At 40.6% G+C, this 21,087-nt stretch overlaps 1 protein-coding gene across 8 annotated transcripts in view; it reads right to left on the reverse strand.

Annotated features, from left to right (window-relative positions):
• dlg2 (discs, large homolog 2 (Drosophila)) overlaps positions 1 to 21,087 on the reverse strand; it is a 314,419-nt gene that overhangs the window by 244,413 nt on the left and 48,919 nt on the right. Inside the window, exon 1 of one of the 8 annotated variants that reach the window (XM_051683677.1) lies at positions 17,138 to 17,205. The exons of the other annotated variants lie outside the window; for them this stretch is intronic. Within the exon in view, the coding sequence (XP_051539637.1) occupies positions 17,138 to 17,167 (30 nt within the window). The 5' untranslated portion in view covers positions 17,168 to 17,205. Of the gene's footprint in view, positions 1 to 17,137; positions 17,206 to 21,087 lie in introns of those variants that run through there. 8 annotated transcript variants of the gene reach the window in all.

Raw genomic sequence — 21,087 nt, forward strand, 5'->3', positions numbered from 1 at the left:
AAATATATGATTACGCATTGTGTAATATATACTTGGACAGACAGATGAAGAATATAGCTCAAACATATGCAAAATCCTGCTATAGTTTCATCATAACTGCGCATGTGAACGTACTGAATAATGTACAGAAATCCATGTCAGGAATTCTCAGCGTGTAAAGTTAGTTTGATTAATGGTTTGATAATCGCTTATCCTGTTCACAATATGATGTATTATGATTATGAATAATGCACTGCTGCAATTTATATAAAAATACAATTAATATTTTTCCCCTCCAGAAACTGATCGCTTTTCAAATTTTATTTCGACTGGCAATACATCACATTTGCAATCAGATTTTCAAACTTACGGCCAATTATGCATCCCACCAATAACGTAAGGGCATCCGGCTGTGTGAACGCCAATACCGACCAATAGTGTTATGTGTGAATGGGGCATAAGAGCAAACAATTGTCTTAAATTATCTTTGCTTTTGCAAACATGTCCAATCATATCTAGCCACAGTTGTCCCCTCATAAGCATCCAGTGCTGTCTAAGCCAACAAAGCCGCTGCAGCTAGCGGTGAGGGTGCAAATTATGCATGAGATTCACTCTTTTCATAAGCATGTTGCATGTTAAACCCAGAATGCTTTCTTCTTCCACTTAAACTGCCCGCGAATTGACAACAATAATCCTTGGGCTTAAGTAAAATCTGAAATACAAAGAACGCTAAACCCTTGACAGATGCACTCATCTTCAAAATGCTGACAGTGAGGAACCTGCAAAGAAGAAGAAGAGCAGTCAAAGCTTCAACACTAGACTGAGTCAATCTAGAATTCAGTTCATTCTGCACTGTTTTGCTCTGTGAATCAACTTTCCTCCAAGTGTGAGAAGCTGAAAACAAATTAGCTGCATAATTGTCCACGTTGACAAAAATAGCACATGGAGTTAAGCAATGCTAATTTAAGCACCATATTAACATCCTTACCTTATGATACTGTGTGGTAGATTCTGTTTTAACCCCATTCTTGTGAAGCTGCAGTGACAAAAAAGCAATGAGAGGATCTGTGTTAAGGCCTCGATATACTTACTACGAAATCGAACAACGAATGGGTGCGATGTCATTTAGAACTAAATCTGGCCAAAAAAAGGTGTTTTTGTGTTCGTTTAGGTGGTTCGTAACAGCTCGCTGGGGCGAACTTTTAGGAAATATTCTTATCGGCTGCTAAATACCTTCTTACTGGTCCATGTCATCGGTAGGTGTGACATGGAGCTCCACCTACCTTGAGGCCTATGGCTAATTTTGTTATGTTGATCAGTGAGTCAAAATCAGTCAACATGAACACATCGATGTGCAGAGTTATTAGCGAGCTGGTGCAAATGTCTATATCTGTACGACTGTTCGCTTAAGAGACATTTTCCAAGACCAAGTCATTGTGATTTTTTATTTTTTTTATTTTTTTGAGTCTACTAAAGGAATCAAATCTTCTCAAATACTCTCAATTGCCCATTCACTCATGTGCCATCTGCAGCAAAAGCCATTCACACATTTAAAGTAAGATATGCCTCTTTTTATCTTTGTTCTGCACATTAACACTTTTATACACTCATCTTTGCAATGGTATCAGTGTCATAATAAATTGCAATAACAGAGTGTAACCGGTGCATATTATGGCCACATGTAGCATGTTAGCACATTAGCAATATGAATTCAGAATGTAAACAAGACAAATTAAACATTTTTATTGCATATATACTACTTTAAATCACCATCGAGTGGTTAAAACAGCTTCTTTTATTGACCTCATGTGAATTCTACTCAGAATGAGGCATAAAGTCATTGATAACACATTTTTAAGGTTTTACATGTAGCGTCCTCATATTTAAATGTACTTCTAAATGCCTCCCACATCGGTGTGGTGGGTGTCTGAATGTTCGGAAACAGTATACTGTTGCTCGGCTGTTTGGAACTTCTTTTTTATCCCTAAACAAAGAATGAAGAAGAACTTCTACAGAAGTATATTAGGGCCTTTAGTGTTTTTTCCATGGTTAAAGTGATAGTTCCCTATCTGTCACTCACTCAAAGTTGTGTCGATGTAGTGACACTAGGGGTCACTCTTGGGAGCCCCAAATACCTCTGATTTTGAAAAAAGGCTAATGGGAATTGACCAGTGGAATTTACATGCCACTCCCCCGGACATACGGGTTTAAAAGGAGCTGGCTCGCAACCACTCATTCAGATTTTCTCTTCGGAGCCGAGCGGTTGTGTTCAGCGAGCTGAGTTACTCTTCCGATCCATTCACCTCGAAAAGCTCCTGGATTTATGGCGCATTACAGCTGCTTCTCCCCCTCTTTCACTGGTGAAGTGCAGAGAACGCCCCTGGGCGCTTCAGCAGCTAAAAGAGTATATTCTTCCTACTGAAAGAGTATATTTTCCCTTCTAAAAGAGTGGCATTAACGGAGAGCGTCTTTTTAAAGATGCCTCTCCGTTTGTGTGTATTTCCTGGTTACGGTCGTTACCTCTCCGCTTCCGATGGCCACGATCGCAGTCTTACGTGCTTGGGCGCTGCCCACGTGGAGACAGCGTTTGTGGACGGGTCATGTTCTCACTGCGAGAGCGTGACCATGGCAATGTTGCGGTCGTGGTTTTTCCTTTGTTAGAGGGAAAGACCACCCCAGCGGCTCCCCGCCTCGGTCCTTCTACCTACGGGTTTGAGGCCATGTCGGTTAGCACTGGGGGCGATTTGGGACCCCAATGGGAGCCACTCCGCCAGGTAACTCCCCACGGACCTCCCATTCCCCAGTATGCTCATTTGCCCCGCTGAGATTAGACCGCCAGCTCATCTCAGGGCGAGTTCACGATCTCGTTTCAGTGCTCGCGAAGTGCATGAGCTCTCAATTGCAGCATCGGAGAGCGGGCTGTCCAGTCTGACGCTGAGGACTCGACTGGGCTCCCACCTTTGGGTGCGGTCGCCAAGTCGCAGCCATGCTTGCCTGGGCATCTGTGTGTGTCGGTCTGGAGTAGAAACCTCCACCACCCCTGAACCCTCGCAGTATGACGATTGGGCCCCGGGGAGCCCGAGGAAGGCTTCGAAGCGCCCCTGAGATGGGCGACCCAGACACTTGGAGACCTGCTGCAGGCCTAGAGATGGTAAGCAGACCACTCCATCTCCCGGTGGAGGGCCGGGAGGAGAATCCTTTGCCTTTTCGTTGATTCGCCGCATGCCCAAAGGGCTGAAAAAGAAAAAGAGCGGTTTCCTCATTCCCTGGGTCACATATCCGGTGCTAACAGCCATCATTATCACAATCACCGGCCACCGTTCCTTTATGGCAGGTATAACACTCCAAGGGCTTCCCCCCGCCCCTGCACGCCCAGCTGTGGCACAAACATGCCCACACCAGGTTGGTTCTGGTAGTACTGGTCTGCGGGGACGATATTCCTCCCGTGGATAGAGCCTGTCCCTCTGGCCGAGATGAAGGGGTTTTACAGCCCCTACTTCATCGTACCGAAGAAAGGCGGTGGGTTGCGGCCAATCTTGGACCTGTGAGTATGAACCGGGCTTTGCACAGACTCCCGTTCAAGATGCTGACGCAAAAATGCATTCTAGCAAGTGCCCGGCATCAAGATTGGTTTGTGGCGGTAGACCTGAAGGACGCGTACTTCCATGTCTCGGTTTTACCTCGACACAGACCCTTCCTGCTGTTTGCTTTCGAGAGCCGGGCATACCAGTACAAGGTCCTCCCCTTCGGCCTGTCCTTGTCCCCTCGTGTCTTCACAAAGGTCACAGAAGTGGGCATCCGTATCCTCAACTATCTCGACGACTGGCTAATCCTAGCTCACTCTCGGGATGTGTTGTGTGCACACAGGGACCTGATGCTCACGCACTTCAGCTGGATGGGGCTTCAGGTCAACTGGGAAAAGAGCAAGCTCTCCCCGGTTCAGAGCATCTCTTTTCTCGGCTTGGAGTTGGACTCAGTCTCGATGTCGGCGCGCCTCACAAACAAGCGCACGCAGTCAGTGCTGAACTGTCTGAAGGCGTTCAGACGGAGGACAGCGGTTCCACTGAAATTTTTTCAGAGGCTCCTGGGGCATATGGCATCCTCAGTGGTGGCCACACCGCTCGGGTTGATGCATATGAGACCGCTTCAGCACTGGCTTCAGACTCGAGTCCCGAAATGGGCATGGCGGCGCAGGACACATCGCGTGGTCTTCAAGCCGATCTGCCTCTTCAGCCCTTGGACCGACCTAGCATTTCTACGGGCAGGGGTTCCCCTAGAGCAGGTCTCCAGGCGCATCGTGGTTACGACGGACGCCTTCAAGACGGGCTGGGGCACTGTATGCAACGGGCACGCAGCTGCCGGCTCTTGGACTGGCCCGGCTCTGGGACTGGCTACGTTGGCACATCAACTGCCTTGAGTTGTTGGCAGTACTGCTCGCCCTGCAGAGGCTCCGGCTTTTGTACCAGGGCAAGCATGTATTGGTCTGGACGGACAACACGGTGATGGTAGCGTACATCAACCACCAAGGCGGCCTACACTACCGTTGCATGTCACAACTAGCCTGCCATCTCCTCCTCTGAAGTCAGCAGCACCTCAAGTCGCTGGAGCCACTCACATCCCGGGCGACCTCAACACGACAGCGGACGCTGTCACGACAGTTTACGCTCAGGGGAGAGTGGAGACTCCACCCCCAGGTGGTCCAGCTGATTTGGAGTCGATTCGGTCGAGCACAGGTAGACCTGTTTGCTTCCTTGGAATCCTCCCACTGCCCGCTTTGGTACGCCCTGACCGAGGCAACCCTTGGTATAGATGCGCTGGCACACAGCTGGCCCCCGTGACTACGCAAATATGTGTTTCCCCCAGTGAGCCTACTTGCACAGACCCTGTGCAAGGTCAGGGAGGACAAGGAGCAGGTCATCGTAGTAGCACCCTACTGGCCCACCCAGACGTGGTTCTCGGACCTCACGCTCCTCGTGACAGCCCCCCTGGCGAATTCCCCTGAGGAAGGACCTTCTTTCTCATAAGAGCATTGGGGGAGGTTACGTGACGGCCTGGTGCGCTGGCTATGAGGCACACAGCGGTCTGCCCATCTCGCACCGCCAGTCCATGTAACACAGTTCAGCTTATTGTGGTGTTTCGTATAGGGACCCCTAGTGTCACTACATCGACACAACGTTGAGTGACAGATGGGGAATGTCCTGGTTACTTCCGGGACCTCCGTTCCCTGAATAGAGGGAACGAGACGTTGTGTCCCTTTTGCCACAATACTGAACTACCCGCTGAAATGGCCGGGACCTTGTCTCGGCTCCTCAGCACAAAACCTGAATGAGTGATTGCGAGCCAGCTCCTTTTATACCTGTATGTCCGGGGGAGTGGCATGCAAATTCCACTCGCCAATTCCCATTGGCCTTTTTTCAAAATCAGAGGTGTTTGGGGCTCCCAAGAGTGACCCCTAGTGTCACTACATCGACATAACGTCTCATTCCCTCCATCAGGGAACAGAGGTTACGAAAGTAACCAGGAGGTTTACCTGGAAATTAAAACCCTGTCATCTTTTACCTTAAATAACGGCAACAGCAATATGATTAATGACACTAATTTTCAACAATTAATTATCAATAATAATAATAATCACAATATCCAAATGAACGAGCAGGGCTTCAACAGATGGCACACTGAAAACTGCTACAAATAATTCCCTTTCCTCTGCAAATGAAGTATATTCTGTGTCACATCAACAACAAAGCATTGTTTTTGTAAAAGGGCATTATTGCTTTATTAATGCTTTATTTGTGATCCCAAAACTGCAAGTAGCTGAACTGGTGTCAGAGAGACTCTATAATACAAGTACTAATACTAATATTAGCACTAAGTAATCATCTGTCTTTCCCTCTGTGCTTCAACCGGACAAACAGCATGCTGTAAATAAGTTATATATTCTAAAGTGTGTGAATTGTGAATAGTGGCTGGTTTTATAATGGCTTCAAACTTGGCTCATCCAATTAGAATTTAGAGCTAGAACATTTTATTTAGTAGCATAGGAAAATCTGCAATGACAGAATTGACATTTACAAAACAAGTAAATAACAAAAAGGATTGTTAGCAATATCTAAGGTGTCTCTGCTGAAAACTAACACCATGAGATCCAATTATATGCAACACCAAGATATAAAGTCGCTTTGTAGTAGCGCTACATGAAAGCCAGCAAAGCACTGACTGTTCTTCATTATTCTCTGAACTACAGATCATTTCCCTTTAGAAAATTTTTTTTTCTCAAAGATTCAGCAGCTCTGTATATAAGTTTAAGTAAATGTAACAGAGAGTTCAGCAAAACCAAATTTCAGTCGGACTTGACCAAAGATACCAAGTGAAAATTAATGTGACATCTCTCTGTCAAGAGTCCAGAAAAGTGCAAATGGAAGCAGAATAGTAGTTCAAACACTGCTCAGATGGTCAGATGGGCACCAAGTGTCTCATTAGATCCCATGCAGGTGTGAATGATGGGTAATTGCAGTAAAATGCTATTTCACATGCTTTACTGTAGTGAAATTTGCCAATTACTCAGTTGTCTTTCTTTTCTTTAAAATGACGTGTAGCTAAGAGGCCTTTGCAAATCCACTAAATGTTTCTATTCACAGCCTGTCAAAACTGATTCCTCTGACCCGCTAAAGCATGTCAGTGTGTCTTATTCTCTGTCACCACAACCCTAGGAGCCACCTCCCCTCCTGGGACCGCCTGGAACTGAAAGCAGCTCACTGACAGCTAAGCTAGTTAGCTACAGAAACAAAACTTATGATGAAAATACTGCTTTTACATGTTTAACACCGCATAGCACAAACTGTGATTCGCTTTTCAAGAATTGCTAAAACTTCAGTGTCTAGAAGCATGACTGTATCTCAGCTTTTTAGAAAAACAGTATAGCTTTTCCAATAACGAGTGACTTTTTCAGTGTAGTGGTGTAGCTTTAGTAGAGTTGCTAAAAGTCGCGATTCTACTAACTATCATGAGTGTAGCTCAACTAGCTTTTCCAGTAAAGACCGACTTTTTCCAACGAGTAGTGATTGCACTAGTAGAGTCACTAATAGATGCAAATTCTGTTAACTAGCATAACTGTAGCTCAGCTGTTTGAAACATCAGTAACTTTTCCAGTAAAGACTGACATTATTCGAGCAGTGATGTTGTGTTTGTAGAGTCACTAAAAGTCAAAACTCTACTAACTGACATGATTATAGCTTAGCTGTGTAAAAAAAAAAAAAAAAAAAATTGTAACTTTTCCATTAAAGAGTGACTTTTTCTAATAAGTAATAATTTAAAAGTAGTAGAGACGCTAAAAGGTGTGACTCTACTAACTAGCATAACCATAGCTCAGCTGTTTTAAAAAGCAGTTGTTTTTCCAGGAAAGAGTGCTAATGAGTACTCATAAAGGAGTAACAAAATACTAATGTAGTGTTAGTAGGGTCACTAAAAGTAGCGTTCGTAGAGCCGGCAAAAGTTGCGACTCTACTACTGTAATTAGCACAACTGCAGCTCAGCTTTTCAGCTTTTCCAGTAAATACAGACATTTTCCAATAAGTAGCGATGTAGCCCAACAATGACTACATCATTTTCGCCTCGCTATTTTATGCGTAACTTAACATTTATATTGTTAGCTACTTTTATTGTTTTAATCAGCTGACACTTTTGTAAAGGTAGCTTGACTGTAGTCAGAAGGTTGACCCTAACTCTGATTGCTAATTTATACTTACTGGGTGAATGAACAGGCTTCTTGTAGTTTGCCTAAAAATTGACTTTTTTTTCTTTTTTCGTTAAGGTGTTCATTTGGTGATATTTCTCCTGTTCACGAACATCCCTGAAATTCTTGACCTAGCAGAACTTGGCTAGTTGAAGAGTGTTGACGACTGGTTAAAACTAATTATGGGTGTGGTTTGGACGTGACATTCTTTATTTATTTTCATCAACAAACTACTATAAATGCAGACTTTGTTCTCCTAGGTTGCTCATCAGCTTCTTCAATTATAAATCAGGCTTAACCCTACTTTAAATTTTGAGCAGCTTTTTACTTGACAAGCTACAGTTTCAAAGCAGCTTCCCCAACACTGTTATAAAATCAGCACTAAACTATTTCCTCTGCTAGGCACATGTGGTTGTCGATTTTCTATGAATGCAAAAACTCGGCTTAATTACACTGTACAACCACTCGGCTATTCTTTCCACTCCGTTCTAAATACAACAGCACAGATTAAATTCAAAGACTCTTCAAAAACAGGTCTGTCATTGCCGCCATGTCTCTTGCTCTGACAGTGACGGTGCTTTTCTAAGAGCACATAGACTGATCTAAGCGTGTGTCCTGACTGGAACAAGAGATCAGACATCTCCTGACAGGCTTTTCTCATTTCACCTCATCTCACCTGACAACAGCTGCACTGAACACCTCTTGAGGGGATTCTGCTAAGGCAACAGTAAATGATATAATCATCACTCTACTATGCAAAATACTTACAAAAAAAAAAAATACAATCAGGGCTTTGCTGTAAATGTGTGGTGATTTTTAAACATTAAAGGGATAGTTCACCCAAAAATGTAAATTCTGGCATAATTTATTGCTGTCATTCATTTTATAGGAATGATGTTGGGGTGAAATATTCCTTTAATGTGGTTTTAGGCATAAAATTAAGTTTTACGGTGATTTTACCCCTTGCCCAGGGTAAAGTCACTGTAATGCACAGCGACTGCATTATCATAAAAGTAACTAATGTTCAAAAAATGTACTACTAAGTATTAATAGTCATAATAAGAATAAACAATTCTTCTTGCAGTCATACAGTTCATTAGCCTAACTACAGTGTATTTTTGGTTGCCAAGCAATGTAGCAATTTGACACATTGAAGGAGAAGTTCATCCAAAAATATTATTTATTTCACTATTCACCTTCATGTTGTTCCAAACCCATATTACGTTCTTTCTTCTGCAGAACACAAAAGGAGACATTTTGAATAATGTACTGGTTGTCCTTTTCCATACAATTTCAATGAATGGGGACTGAAGCTTTTAAGTTTCTGAAGTACTCAAAAGCACCATAAAGGTATCATTAAAGAAATCCATATGACTTGTGCGCTATATTTCAAGTCTTCTGAATCTGTATGAACTACTTTTATGAAACTGTTATGGTGTTTTTGTGTCAATTTTGAAGTTTGAAAGATTCAGTCCCCATTCATTGTAATTGCTTGAAAAGAAGTGACCAGTGCACTACTGAAAGTATCTTCTTTTGTGTTCAATGGAAGAAAAAAAAGTCAAACAGGTTTGGTGACATGAGGATGACTTTTTACTATAGCTTCGAACGTGGCTCATCCATTCATAACTTTTCATTTTATAGCAAAATATTACAAACACAGATCCATGTAGTTGGCTTTCTCCAAGTCTTTAAAGGATACTAACAGACTGCTGTAATTCTAGCAGAGCTCCTCTAATACTGACAGACATGTGCCATACTAGACATGCAACACAGTGACATTAACTCACATTGTGTGTGATGTTGCATGACTTTCTGCTCAACACCATGTCCAACTTAGAATCAAAGGGTACCCTAAAGCGCCTAGAGCACAGTTGCAGCGCAGACACATTCATTAACATACATCACACATTTCAGAGCACAAATCTCTATCAGAGTGCTCAAAATAATTGTACAGCAGAGTCCCATCCCAGCAACCCCAAACTCTGCTACTGCCACTGTACATTCAGTAGATCACCATTATTACCTCATTAGGCCTCTTGCAAACACACCTCTTCATAAAGTCCTCAGGGTTGGGTAATCATATCGCTTTATGTGAGGTGTCAGTGGAAGAACAGGGGCAATTTTGCCCACACGACAGTGTAACAAAACACATCTGCTACACTGAGCTGCTGTCAGACTTATTTCCCATAAAACTATGGGGAAGGACATTTCTTGGATATTCTATGCCATAGTATGGATTACGTATCCTGTACGACTGCCATGAGTGGGCCTAGTTTTCTAAGTAACCATAACTTAAGTCACCAGGGTAGGGTTACACCAGCTGTGCATAAGGTCTCACTTAAGTTGAGACGTAAAGTTCACACTAAGGGCTTAGTAACTACTAGTTAGTTTGTAACTAAGTCAGTACTTCATTTGGTTGCACCACCTGTTCTTAAGGCAAGACTTAACTAGTAGGTCGTAAGCTCTCCGTAAAGAAATGCGTAGTTGAATAATATGAGGTTTACCTGTGTTTATCAAATAAGCAGCCTTGAAATTTGTACACAGAAGCGTTAAAAAGCTGTGAATTTCAGTTTGATCTTGTTACGGTTGATGTTCAAACCTTGTTTGCTCATGTAACTGTCAGCTGTAATAAATGATATCCCCATTAAAATACGATTCGTAATAAAATGAAACTTGACATCGGGCGGCGTACTCAGGAAAGTGCACCATTAGATCGGTTTCATGCTGAAGAAGTCAGCTTTTTACATAATGTTTTCACCTGTAAATGTAAACGAGTGCCAACATCATCATATATGTCGAAAGGACTGAAGCCTGTCAACCACAACATGAGCTCATTGATGTCATTAAATGAGTCTGCTTTTTTATTCCATCCATTACTCCTGGTCGGATGCTTCCTTAAATATTTAGTTTATATGTAGGGTTACGTTCTACCTAAGTTTAATAGTGCAATGCTCACATATTTAGTAGTGCGTAAATTATGACTTAGTGCCCATTTACGCCACAACTAGGCTAAGTTTAAACTTACGTAAAAAATGCCAACACCCACATTTGAGGAGGCTTTTCGACCAGAACGTGGAGGTCAAGTTCATCCTCAAGAACATCTTGATGTATCCCAATAATTATTTGATATATTTACTGCAAGCTGTATTACATTTAAGTTAGCTGGCATTAAATTACTGCAAAATTACTGACACAATTTTAGAAAGGCTGTATTATCTACAACAGTAACCTAAAACAATGCCTAAATAGCCATATGGACATTGATTAGCTTTAACCAATAGCCCGCATAGTCTAGGTGATAACATCACATGGGAAATCGCTGTATTTATACCAAGTATCCGAGTACCCTTAAAGACTCCATTCTGCCGAATTACTGACAAACGGCATCCTCCATAAGACATTTTTGCATCAATTCAAATATGTTTACCTTTTTCATATGCCGTTACTTATAGCGTGTGATGCGAGCAGCCTCAGATGGGGCTTTTCCACTGCACGGTACGGCTCGACTCGACTCTGCTCGCTTTTTGGGGGTTTTCCACTGTGGATTGTACCTGGTACCTGGTACTTTTTTAGTACCACCTCGGTCGAGGTTCCAAGCGAGCCGAGCCGATACTAAATGTGATGTCAAAACCCTGCAGATCACTGATTGGTCAGAGAGAATCGTCACTACCAGCGTCACTGGACACCAACCCGCTAGTTTTAAAGTTAGCAACAGCGATAGCAGTATCATTTGTTCACGCGGCTTTCGAATTGTAAAAAGAAATGGCTGTACGCAGTGGTCAATAAACGAGGTGCAGATGTTTCTCTCATTAGTAGCTGAGGAGAGGAGCCAACGAGAGCTGGATGGGGCGACGCGAAATGAAAAAGTCTTTCAGGAAGTGTCTCAGCAACTGTTGGCCGCACACGGCTACCACCGGACCTACCAACAGTGTAGGGAAAAGTTAAAACAACTTAAAAGTGACTACAGAACCATCAAGGACCACAGCAGCCAGAGTGGTTCAAACAGAAGAAAGTGGAAGTGGTTCGACCAAATGGACGCTATCTATGGCAATATAATACCGTGCAGTGGAAAAGTGCTAAGAGATAAGGGCTCTGTACCCACTGAAACCAGGAAGAAATCATGTTCACATGAGGTTGCATTTTTGCTCTAAAATTACTCTTTTACTCTACTGACGGTTAGGTTTAGGTTTGGGGTTAGGGTATATGGTTAATAAAATGCAATGCTTTTGATTGTATTACATAATTTACAACTAAAAATGCAAATTGATTTACAACTTGCTTTGGCGCCACTCTGTGGATATTTTTCCTAGAAACTGGAGCTCAAACATGCCCATACGTTCAACAATATTTCCAGCTTCGGTCACTTGGGGCAGAGGTTTGAAATTCGGTTAGCACAGACCTAAACTTTCGCTAAATTCACAAAGAGATCAGTCTGGAGTGACATCAGGCAAAAGGAAAGTTGCTTCAGATGCGGAGCAAGTTATTACATTTTGATGAAAGATTACAAAGACAGTTTTTTCTTCAGAATAACATGCAGGGAACAATCATGCACAATAACACCAGGAACATGTATTAATAAAGTAAACAGTGTACATTTTTATTTAATGCTGAGTTTGAATCATTATGTTCTGTAGTCTTTTCCTGACCCTTGTTTTCTAATAAGCTAGATTTAACCCTCTTATGTTTATGCTTGGCCTTGTTACTGCGTTGCTCCCTAGAAATATCTGCTGTCCCAGCCCCACTGCTCATTTTTAGCACCGGTACATCTTCAAATGCAAGGACAGGATTATGGTGGGTGCTCAGAGATTCAGGAAGGCTTTTCTACAATCCTGAACTCAGCAGTAATGCAAAGCTCCACAGACCATAAAGCCATCATACATTAACCCCAGGACTAATTACGTTACGTTTTAAAGAAGAAACTCCAAATGATGCACAATACAAAGATTGACGGCAAAAAAATAAAATAATAATTTGACAGGGAGAAACTGTTATAACGTGTGTCTATAGGTCATATTTTACTAATGACTTACACTAAATCCATTATGTCATTACCTTTTATGACCTTCTAGGAACAGAGCTAACCCTTTGCTCCAAACAAGATAAGTAAATAATAGGTCTAGGCAACATTAGCATGAGCCAGCATTATCTAATAACTACAGTTTGGACTAGGGTTGGGAATTGTAAGAAATTTTACAATTATGGCTCTAAACTAACTTAACCAGGATTCTAAACAAACTCAACTAGAAATACATCCTTGGACAACCAGCATCACCAGAAAGACTTTGCTGGCTAAACAGCTTGATTTTGCTGGTCCACCAGTTGAACCAGTCCTAAACAGCACTATAATCAGCATAAACCAGTCTGAAAAATCATTCTGGTCTAAGCATTTTTTATTTTATTTTTTTAAGAAAATAATAAAGAACCAAACCGAACATCATAAAAATCCTTCAGTTATACTATTACTAAAAAAATGGAACCAGTTCTGAATAAGAACGGGTTCTCGATTTCCCACCCTAGTTTTGACATGAGTGTCTCTTCAATCTTTCATCATTCAGAAAGTCAGCAACAATCCTGCATAGAAGCCTGGTGAGAAAGTGCTAAAAACCCTCAAAGCATGTGGGCAATGTATGTTGCAAATGTTACACCTCCGCCTGAATGAATGAACAAGAGAACAGCAGACGTATTCAACTACATCTCAAGCTAATGTGAGACAAAGTCGAGTGGCCTTGTGGGCCAGATAAAATCAATGAGTGTTTCCTACGCAGGTGAACCCTGGATCCCACACTGTCCAGTGGAGGAGAGGAGGGTAAGAAGGGTTTGCTCTGCTGGGGTGGAGGCAGAGATTGTCATTATATCACCTTTGACCACACCACTAAAAAAAGCACCAGTGGGGAACCAAACACACACACATAAAGTACATGGCAGCGTCAGCTTTCAGCATGTGTGTGGGATGCTATTCTCTCAGCTGTAACCTACTGAGTGCATCCTGCAAACTATTACATAACATTAACTACCAGAAGAGAGTGGAGGCAGACACAGAGAGAGAGAGAGAGAGAGAGAGAGAGAGAGGCAGATATACTGATATGTGCATTTGCAGTAGTGGGAGGGGGAGGAGGGCCCTTGTATCCTTCACCGTGACTTAAAATAGAAAGAACTCACACGAAATATTTACAGCCAAAAAAAAAAAAAAAAACTGACAACGTTATTGTTGGAGGGAAGATTTCCTGTGATGAGACGGAATAAAATATCTCTCACCATGTACAATATAATTATCTCTTGTGAGGGAGGATATTCCCTCCAGAAGATAGTTTTCTCTCTGTGACTGTCACTTTCCTGGTATAATGATACATTTATGGTCTTTTGAATCTGCATTTTTATGCCATCGTCCAATTCTGAATATCCATGCTGGTTGTGAAAAAAAGAGGTTGAGTTGTGGCACTCGTTGAGTTTTGGCACTCATGTGGGCAATGCAAGTTCGAATCAGGCTCACAACATTTCCCGATCTTGTTCATCCATCTCCGCTGCATCATTTCCTGTCCTCTCTTCTTGGCAAAAAGAATCCAAAAATAAATAAATCCTGCTGGCCGGGTGGGAATTCTTTGAATGACATGGGACTTATAGTGTGAATCTCATAAAAACTGTCAAAAAATGTCCGGGACATATTAAACCTCAAAATTAAACAAATACAAATTATATACAGTATATTATATATTATTGTATAAATATTATACAATATGTACAAATATATTACATATGTTATAAATATATTATATATTATTGTAATGTAGAAAATATAGTAATATCATATACATTAAAGACATTTTTGTAATACTGAATTTAATTTGTGATGATTTAAAATAACTATTTTCTGTATTTCAGTAACATGAATTAGGCTTTTTTGGCATTGCATTAATGAGAATTTGATTTGTCATGAAAATAATGTCAAAAAATCTTAATAATCCTAAAAATAATTTTCTTAATGTGGAATACAATTTCTCATTTTGTTCTTTTGATTTTATGCATTTATGAATTTCTTCATTAGATTTTCAAAATACAGACCCTTCACAAAAATTGCTGCCACTGACGTTAACCCACTGGGAGGTTAACCCATCGTGATTCTACACACCCTAGCAACCGGGCCAATTGGTTGCTTAGGAAGCCTGACTGGAGTCACTCAGCATGCCCTGGATTCGAACTTGCGACTCCAGGTGTGGTAGTCAGCATCTTTCCTTGCTGAGCAAGTTACTTGATAATCTGCTATACTTGTGATAGGCTAGGCCTGTGCCACTTATTACAAAGTTCATAATTCTTTTCTGTTGTTGAATATAATCCAGAGTGCGTAATTTTATAATTCACTAGCGATCTAGTAACAGCTATGCCCTGTTTGATTGACAGGTGCCGTATGTGTGTGTGCTGAACATGCACGTGTGTTCCGAAAATATTTGTGCTAATGCACGCCTGAACGGTCAAAAACATTTCAAAATTCGCCAAAATGCCTGTCTTGGTGAAGTATTCATGTAAACACAATGAGTTATGTCTAAAGTGAACATAAACAGTGGAGAGAAAAGCAGATTTGTATTAAAATGTCGGACTAGTGTGCCATTATAATAATCAAACAACCATAACAAGAAAATGAGAAAACACTCACTGCTCTTGACTGAATAACTTTTAAAAGTATTAATGTATTATAATCATACAGTAAAAACCAGTAGTAGCTTTATGTTGCATTTCATTCTGAATGTTTAATTGAATACTTGAAACTGCTGTTAAAAACTTTTAAAGCTGTTAAAAAAAGCACTGAATTTTCTTAATTTGTTCTATTATTTTTAATCTATTTCTATTCATTGTTGTTTTTTATTGTTATTTTATTACTGACTGTTTACTAGTTTTTAATAATTACTTAAGAGCTTGAAACCATTCTTCCATAATTAACAAATTAGTTATTGTTATTATTTGTTGTGGTATTGAAGCTGGTATTGAGAATCGTCAAATTTTACTACAGACTACATTGTGATAATGTATAGCCTATATTGTACATGGTAGATCTTGCTGCAATAACATGATGAAAAAGTAGATCTCATTCCATAGAACTATGAGCATCCCTGCTGTTAATGGTGGCGATGGAGGCTTTTCTTTATTTGACTACCATACGTGACAAAAAAGAATTACCATATGGCAATAGCCTCCTTCCATGCAAAAACAACAACATGTCCCCCCCGTCTTCCATTGGTTGTTCAAACAGATAGTCCTGTCCTAAACTCACATCATTGTTTGAGCCCATGTTGGTATGTCAGGCTGATAAGGATGCTCAAACAAACAAGCTTACTTATTGTTTTTATTTTATTTATTTATATTTTTCAGAATATTAAGCTGGGATGGGAGAGTATTTTAACATTCAAATTACATACGTCCTTTAAGAATGTAAATTAGCCTTTTTTGGCTGAGGTTTTTATAGAGATAGAATACACATGAAACCCAATGACCATCAAAATCTGCATTTAGACTAATTTCATTCAGCTGTAGCAGCTCCACATTTGGAATTCACCACACAGAGCCAAACTGCCCATGTCACTGTCAAAAGGGCACTTTCAGCATATGGTTAACAAAGCATGCAAATACAAACATTAATATTTTAGCTCTCAGGATGCTGAACCGCAGATGCAATACTGATAATGAATGAGAGAGAGAGAAAGAGATACAGGTAGCTGTCTAGATAACAAGTACCAGCCCAACATCTTTCACTCTATTATTCATTCAGACTAGAATAAGTTTAGCAAGCCCACAGAGAACATTAAACTGAACAGAAACCCAGAGATCAAATCACTTATCCTGTAAATTTAGAAGGTTGTAAGCAGAGCACCTCGGGTAGGGTCATATAAACCCCATTAGCCCAAGTAGGAATGGTAGACTGGCACTACTCAACTCTCTAATGCCCCTCAAAGGGGTTCTCTTGCACCGACCAAGGCGGGAAAATCTGATAAAACCTTGGCCCATTTGTTGATGGACTTACCATCAATAATGTATTCCACTAGCGCTGTGACTGATCCAATACGGCTCCAGCGGTGACGAGGAGCTAAAAGCCTTGTTGCCTACAGAGAGGCTCGTTATATGCGCATGAGCCCCCATCAAAGTTTTAGACAAGTTTACGCATTGATGGCTCAACAGAGCTAGGATTAAGTCTGCTCGGTGTGCAATGCAAGACTAAGAGATTCCGCACTAAACGTACTGTTCGACAGAGACATTTTTATTCTCTTTTGAAAAACAGAAAGACAATACAAAAAGAATAATACCCTATAGACAACACATGTATGCAAACACACACACACACACACACACACACACACACATACACACATCTGGAATAACAAAAAAGCTTCTTCCCTTTAATCCTCTTTCAATTCTCATTCGCTCCCTCATGCTTCTTACCTTAGTTGTGACAATACACAGACAATCCATATTGAGCCAAACAGCTCAAGCCAGTTTTGCCTTCATCAGTAACACAATAACAAAGACAGAGAGATGAAAGAGAACAGAGAGACTGAAAGAGATAGGAAGACTAAGCCACGGCAGACGAAAGGCACAGCTGAAGCTAACGCTGACAGATTTGCAAGTCCTCTCTGTTTGCAGGCATGGTCTTGCCGTAGTCCTACAGCCCGGCGCCTGTTAGCGCTATCCGCATCTCAGCCACATAGCTGGGGCTCAGAATGCTGCCTCTGCTGCTGCTGAGATCACAGAGCATCCCTCCTCCTCTGGAGCTTGCCACGCACACACACACACACGCACACATGCACGCACACTCCTCTGACAGATGGGAGCCAATGCTGAAGACTTCCTTCTAGCCCAGAGCATCTACACAAAGGCGTAGGAAAATAGCTACATATTTATTGATTTTTCTTTTCTTTTCTTTTTTCTTAGATTTTTCACTCTTTTGGTTATCTGTGGCAAAGCTAAGCCAAAGCTAAGTTAGTTGTGCAGAGAAATGAAGTGTAGGAGTAAATCTCAGGCTTTTATGAGCAACTGGAGGGTTTAAGAGGGAGTAAGCAAGTTCATGGTGACCTTGAAAACATCAATCAGGGTTTATTTTGAGGTATCTTGGAAAACCACTGAACCTCCAGTGAAAACCACCACTTCACCTGCCTTTGAAGAGAACAGCAAGCAGTTGATTCTGGGTGATTTAGAGGGACAAGACGATGTGTTTAAACAAGAAGTAGGATTTTTAGTAAATATAATATATTTGGAAGTCATTCCATTAGGATATCCTATAAAATCAATTTGAAATCATACTGACCCTATTTACCTTTTTTTTTCTCTCCCCAATTTGGCATGCCCAATTCCCAATGGTGACGTACGTGGTGGCATAGTGACTCGCCTCCATCCGGGTGGCGGAGGACGAATCTCAGTTGCCTCCGCATCTGAGACAGTCAATTCACAGTCAAATCTTATGACGTGGCTTGTTGAGCGCATTACCGCGGAGACCTAGCGCGCGTGGAGGCTTCACGCTATTCTCTGCGGCATACACGCACAACTCACCACGAGCCCCACTGAGAGCGAGAACCACATTATAGTGACCCAATGTGACTCTACCCACACTAGCAACCGGGCCAATTGGTTGCTTAGGAAGCCTGACTGGAGTCACTCAGCACGCCCCGGATTCGAACTTGCGACTCCAGGTGTGGACCCTATTTACTTTCTTATTACTCTACAAGTTAAGCTCAATCGACAGCATTTGTGGCATAATATTGATTACCACAAAAATTTATTTTTACTTGCCTCTCCTTTTCTTTAAAAAAAGTAAAAATCGAGTTACAGTGAGGCACTTACAATGGAAGTAAATGGGGGCCAATTTTTGAACGTTAAAATACTCACTGTTTCAAAAGTATCGGCACAAGACGTAAACAATATGTATGTTAACATGATTTTTAGTGTGATTTAGTCATTGACAATGTATTGTCAACAAATCCTAAAACCCTAAAATGACTGTAAAAATGACAATTTAAACAACTTTACATCTCAAATAATACATAGGTTTTAACAGAAGAATTAATGTGTGCTTTTAAAAAATTATAAACTTCACATTTCTGCCTTTAACCCCTCCAAAAGTTGGCCACATTCACTTCCATTGTACGTGCTTCACTGTAACCTTGATTTTTACTTTTGTTTTTAAAAAGGAGGGACGAATCGAAATTAATTTTTGTGGTAATCAACATTATGCCACAAATTATGTTGAATGAGCTTAACTTGTATTGAACCTGGAATATTCCTTTAATATACCCCAAAAATATCTCAGATTCACAGATTTACACATTTCAATTGCCACCAAACTGAACTGCGTAATCTTTAAATAATGTAAATAATACAAACTAAAAATTAGTCAAAGTATTTAATTAAACTTAATCAGGAGAATAAATGTTAAAAAACGAAGTTACAAATTTCATACATTTTAAACAATACAGCTTGGTAAATTGCTAAGCAACTACATTTGCTTTGGTATTAATTGAAGTGATTTTATACAAAGTAAAATTAGGCATATTTAAAAAATCTAATTGAAACCATTTGATTAAATCCTACTTTTACCAGGAATTTCTTTGAGTGACACATTCCTGGTCTAATTGTGAGCGATTCATCAGCGCACATTATTAAAAAGAAAAACATGTTTGTCTTAACAATCTTTCTTCAAAATATAACCACTTCTGAAACAAATGCACTTTTCATCTAACATCACGGTTCTTTTTTTTATTTTCCAACCAACTGGTTACATTCTGGTATGTAACGCCCGTATTTCATGATACAATGTCCAATGGATAAAAGTCCCACCCTACATTTTTTGCTCATATAATATCCTGTTTTACTCAGAAATGTGTCAATTTATGGAAGTAAAATATGTTGTGCCATTTCACTTTGACTTTAAAAACAAAGTTGAAGGAACACACATTTTTAAAGAAGCCCTTGTTAAATGAGATTATAATAGGTGCATAAATGCAGCACTGATGGCAAGGTCACCACAATTTTGTCAAGTAGGACCTGTTTCTGGATTAACTTCTTTTGTTTGTCCTGAAACAACATTTCTGTCAAAGAAACAAAGCCCTAACTCTAATCCTACCCTTACCCTAACCTACCTCTTAAATTAGAGGGAAACAATAGGTTGATGAGAATGGTGTATAAGTCCGTAACCCTAGTCCTTAACCTAACCCAACATTAACACCAATCTAACCCTAAAATCTGATCAGTTGATAGAAATGTTGTTCCAGGATCAATAAGAATGTTGCCCCAAAAACATCCCCTCATTCCTCTCTGAAAAATGAAAGAAAGAAAGAAAGAAAGAAAGAAAAAAGTATACTGATGATAGAGTGTAGTTGCTGGGTAGAGCAGCCCCATCACACATCCAGACACATAGACACACTCTCACTCCATCTCTCCATCTATGTGTGCTAGTAATATCACACACTGCATGCTTATCAAAAGTCTTTGTAAAGGAAAATCACTTTTGCTAAATGAAGCTCAAGTGCTTATGACTAAAGAAAGAGTCAATAGTGCATATTCATTATATTCACATCTCTATGCCAACTAGAGGATTGTGAGATAGAAGAAGAAAGACAGAAAGTGGTGTGCAAATACTGATAAGGACTCATCTTACACCTCATATGTCGTTGTCCACACCTAAAACAGGCTAACAGGAGGAGGAATATATAAGAAGGGATATTAATATTTATTCTCTCCTACTCAGGTCACAGGGAGGAAACAGCAGCAGTGCTTGAGCAGAGATTGGCACATCAGGCCTGATGCATCATCACACAAAATCTGCTCTTTATTTCAAGACCTACCCTGGTCATTTAAATGAATAAACAGATAGGAGGAGAGGGCTGTGTACTGCAATCATAAAATAACTACCATGAAATATTTGTGTGCTGTTGTCAAATAAATAAAACAGTCGTGAGAAGAAAATGTAACCACAGCAGGGACGTTTTCAACCGCAGAGGGCTCAGCAGCACCCTATTAGACTGTGAGATGAGACTTGACTAGGATGTTTTTTGCTTTAATTTTAAAGGTGGTATGTTCAAAACTTTCTTTACTGAACTTCCTTTTACAAACCAATTAAAATTGCAACTGTTTTTTAGTAGAGGTATATCAGTAACAGGCGCATTTGGTTCCATTATACTGTATGATTTTGTAGAGAGAGCAATAAAAACAAGCAATGTCTCTATCAAAAAAGTGATTGGCTTTCTTATTTGTAAGGCAGGAATTCCATACAGCTGCCATATTGAACACTGAAATTTCTACCATTCATTTTAGAGAACAGTGCTGCTTTAGGCATATGCCTATGTCCCAGTGTTCGCCACTGACTAGAAGGAAAGTTAATACTAATGCAATGGACTTTT

Source organism: Myxocyprinus asiaticus, chromosome 42, assembly GCF_019703515.2.
Source record: "Myxocyprinus asiaticus isolate MX2 ecotype Aquarium Trade chromosome 42, UBuf_Myxa_2, whole genome shotgun sequence".
Classification (NCBI taxonomy): Eukaryota; Metazoa; Chordata; class Actinopteri; order Cypriniformes; family Catostomidae; genus Myxocyprinus; species Myxocyprinus asiaticus.